This window comes from Pollachius pollachius, assembly GCF_949987615.1.
Source record: "Pollachius pollachius genome assembly, chromosome: 4".
NCBI lineage: Eukaryota > Metazoa > Chordata > Actinopteri > Gadiformes > Gadidae > Pollachius > Pollachius pollachius.
In genome coordinates, this window is record NC_136937.1 from 7009066 (window position 1) to 7011988 (window position 2923).

Here is a 2923-nt window from a genome sequence, read left to right on the forward strand (position 1 = left end):
AAAAATTCCAGTATCTCCTAAAAGATCAATTTAAGCTACACTGTACATACACGGCATTTATAGTGGGGAGGATGTATACATCCATTGTGAACAAACAAGGGAATTTTGATGAGTCTAATTATGGGTAGTCCTTCCTCATCAGGGATGAGAGAAGGACTTCAGGATCCCTCTATCGCTCTCTCTCTCTCAGGTTCAGTTTTGTTGGCAGGGACTCAGGACTGTATGCCCTGGTGTTTATGAAATGCTGCCCTGCTATGCGGAGGTACTCATCTCTTGGGGTTTCCTGACCGTAAACTCTGGCTACTGGCTGAACTGGTCCTGCTGGGTACTGGTGATATATTAGCCTCCTCGGGACACACTATGCTCAGACCCAGAGACAGACAGACAGACAGATCAGACACCAGAAGACTGTGAAGATGACAGCTCTAGTGTTCTTCGTGCTGCTGCTGAGCCTGGTCTCCGTCAGTCATGGTGAGTCTGCTCAGAACATTCTGAAACATGTTTTGTACACGATAGATAGAAACAAGTGCAGAAGAACAGTTATTTGATCCAGGGCATTTTTATCAAAATAATATCTCGAGTGATACTTTCCTAAGTACCGCTATACAACTTAACAAATTTAAAAATACTTTCTGTAGTCATATTTCTACATTCTTTTCCTTAAATGTTCCTTCTAACGTCCCAACTGAAGAATAAACAAAGGACAGAGCATAACGCGGAGATGTTAGAGCAGGTCCACAGAGGTCTAACGTGGAGATGATCCACAGCATGGCGTTGTCTGGAGGCTCCCATTCTGCATCGAGCCGCACAGATCGATGCCAGCAAGGGACAAGTGGTCGCAACCAACATATATAACCAGAACTTCTTCCTCAACGGACTCTACTGGACGTACCTCCATGGGCAAAGGATGAAGCACATCACCACCGGCGACACCGGCACCTGGGGGGTTGGCACCAACAACCAGCTCTACAAAATGATCGGGGGAAACTTCACCAGAGTTCCAGGTGAGAGGCTTTGATCATACGGTAGAATACAGCGGGTAGCCAGTTTGTCAGGTTTCGCTCATGTCTATCTCATGTCTCGCTCAAGTCTCGCTCATGTCTATCTTATGTAAACCTCATGTCTATCTCATGTCTATCATGTCTTGCTCTTATCTCGCTCATGTCTCGCTCATGTCTTGGTCCAGGACTCTCTTTGATCCAGGTGGACGCAGGAGGAGATGGCTTCTTAGTTGGTAGCACTGGTAATCGGGCCTACTGCCTGCGAACGGCCTATGCAAGAGCGTTCAAGGGTGCAGGCTCAGTGAGCTGGTCAGCTTTGCCCTCCTACACTTTGAAGTACTATAGCTGCGGCCTGTACGGGTGCTGGGGGGTGGATACCATTGGACGCGTGTTCCACACCCGGGTAACACCACCATCATCATCATCATCAACATCATCATGAAAGCAACATATCTCTAACCTCATACCTAAACTAATCATCTCTAACCTAGTACCTAAACTAACCATCTGTATCCTAGTACCTAAACATGGGTCCTAAGTGATGGGTTGTGATTGGTTGTCTCTCCAGTCCGTCAACCCCAACTCCTGCAGCCAAACCGGGTGGCAGGTCGTCTCCTCCGGCAACCTGAAGATGAAGATGGTGGAGGCGGCCAGTAACGGCCTGGTGTTCGGATTAAGCACCCACGGCAAAGTGTATCTGAGGTAGGAGATACTGACCATCAACCAGACCATAGACCAGGCCATCAATCAGACCGCCACAGACCATCAACCAGACCACCAGACCATCAACCACACCACCAGAGACCATCAACCAGACCACCACAGACCATCAACCAGACCATTAACCAGACCGCCACAGACCATCAACCAGACCACCACAGACCATCAACCAGACCATAGACCTGGCCATCAATCAAGACTGCCACAGACCATAAAGCAGACCGCTACAGACCATGTTGCTCTCCTGTCTCGGTCTCTCTCCCTCCTATGCTCACTCCCTTTGTCTCCCTCTCTCTCCTCTCCAGGACTGGGTTGTATGCCGGTCGAACCCAAGGGAGCGGCTGGTCTAACATCCCCATGTGTGTGGCAATGAGGCACCTCTCCTACGACCTGGGCAGGCTCTGGGTGGTCTCAAACTCTGGAATGATCATGTTCTGCATGCACTGAGCGCCATCAGCTCCACCTCCTCTCCATCACCACCTCCTCCCCTCTCCATCACCACCTCCCCCCCTCTCATCACCACCTCCTCCCCTCTCCATCACCACCTCCTCCCCTCTCCATCACCACCTCCTCCCCTCTCCATCACCACCTCCTCCCCTCTCCATCACCACCTCCTCCCCTCTCCATCACCATCTCCTCCCCTCTCCAGCACCACCTCCTCCCCTCTCCTCATCACCTCCCCTCTCCTCCTTCCATCCATAACCTCTAATCATTTAAAAGCATTTATTAAAACCCTTGTGGACTACGTCGTCTCCTGTCTGTTGTTTTATCAGCATGACGTACACCCTGGACAGACATGTGACCACAACACATTGAAAATAGTAATATTGATATTAAAGGGATACTCCGACCTTTGGAAGGGACAATTATCTCCTCCCCACTAGTGCCAACCTTCTTCTTTTTAACATGGGAGCACACTACAAAGCTGGGGCATGGGAAAAGGGGGAGGGGCATGGGACATTTAATAAGTGGGCGTGGTAGATAAGGGCCTGGGCTACCTCTGAGCAGTTTGCCATCCCCCCCTGGTGGCTGGTTTTGATATTGAAAATTGGGTTTGAAAATGGGGATGGCATTTGCTGTGGGAGGGGCCCCTGGCCCCCTGTCTGCGAAGTTTTGGAGCTCTAGCTACCTGACTTCAAAATGGCCCCAAATTCGGTGACATATGATATGTCAATCAAGCCTATTTTAGAAACCTGGTGATC

General features: G+C 49.9%; 1 protein-coding gene across 1 annotated transcript; it reads left to right on the forward strand.

The window, feature by feature from the left end:
- Window positions 1-310: 310 nt before the first annotated feature.
- LOC307074289 (fish-egg lectin-like) lies at window positions 311-2466 on the forward strand. The gene is made up of 5 exons (XM_079734305.1): window positions 311-471; window positions 768-1004; window positions 1187-1404; window positions 1570-1703; window positions 2027-2466. Exons 1-5 carry the CDS (start codon window positions 417-419, stop codon window positions 2166-2168), a joined length of 786 nt encoding a protein of 261 aa, XP_079590431.1. The 5' UTR covers window positions 311-416; the 3' UTR covers window positions 2169-2466.
- Window positions 2467-2923: the final 457 nt, after the last annotated feature.

Excerpts from the sequence above, each read along its gene's own strand:
- LOC307074289 (XM_079734305.1), top strand. The coding sequence starts at position 417 with ATGACAGCTCTAGTGTTCTTCGTGCTGCTGCTGAGCCTGGTCTCCGTC. Across the intron at positions 472-767 it reads CCTGGTCTCCGTCAGTCATG|CATGGCGTTGTCTGGAGGCT; the intron begins GTGAGTCTGCTC and ends GATGATCCACAG. Across the intron at positions 1,405-1,569 it reads GACGCGTGTTCCACACCCGG|TCCGTCAACCCCAACTCCTG; the intron begins GTAACACCACCA and ends TTGTCTCTCCAG.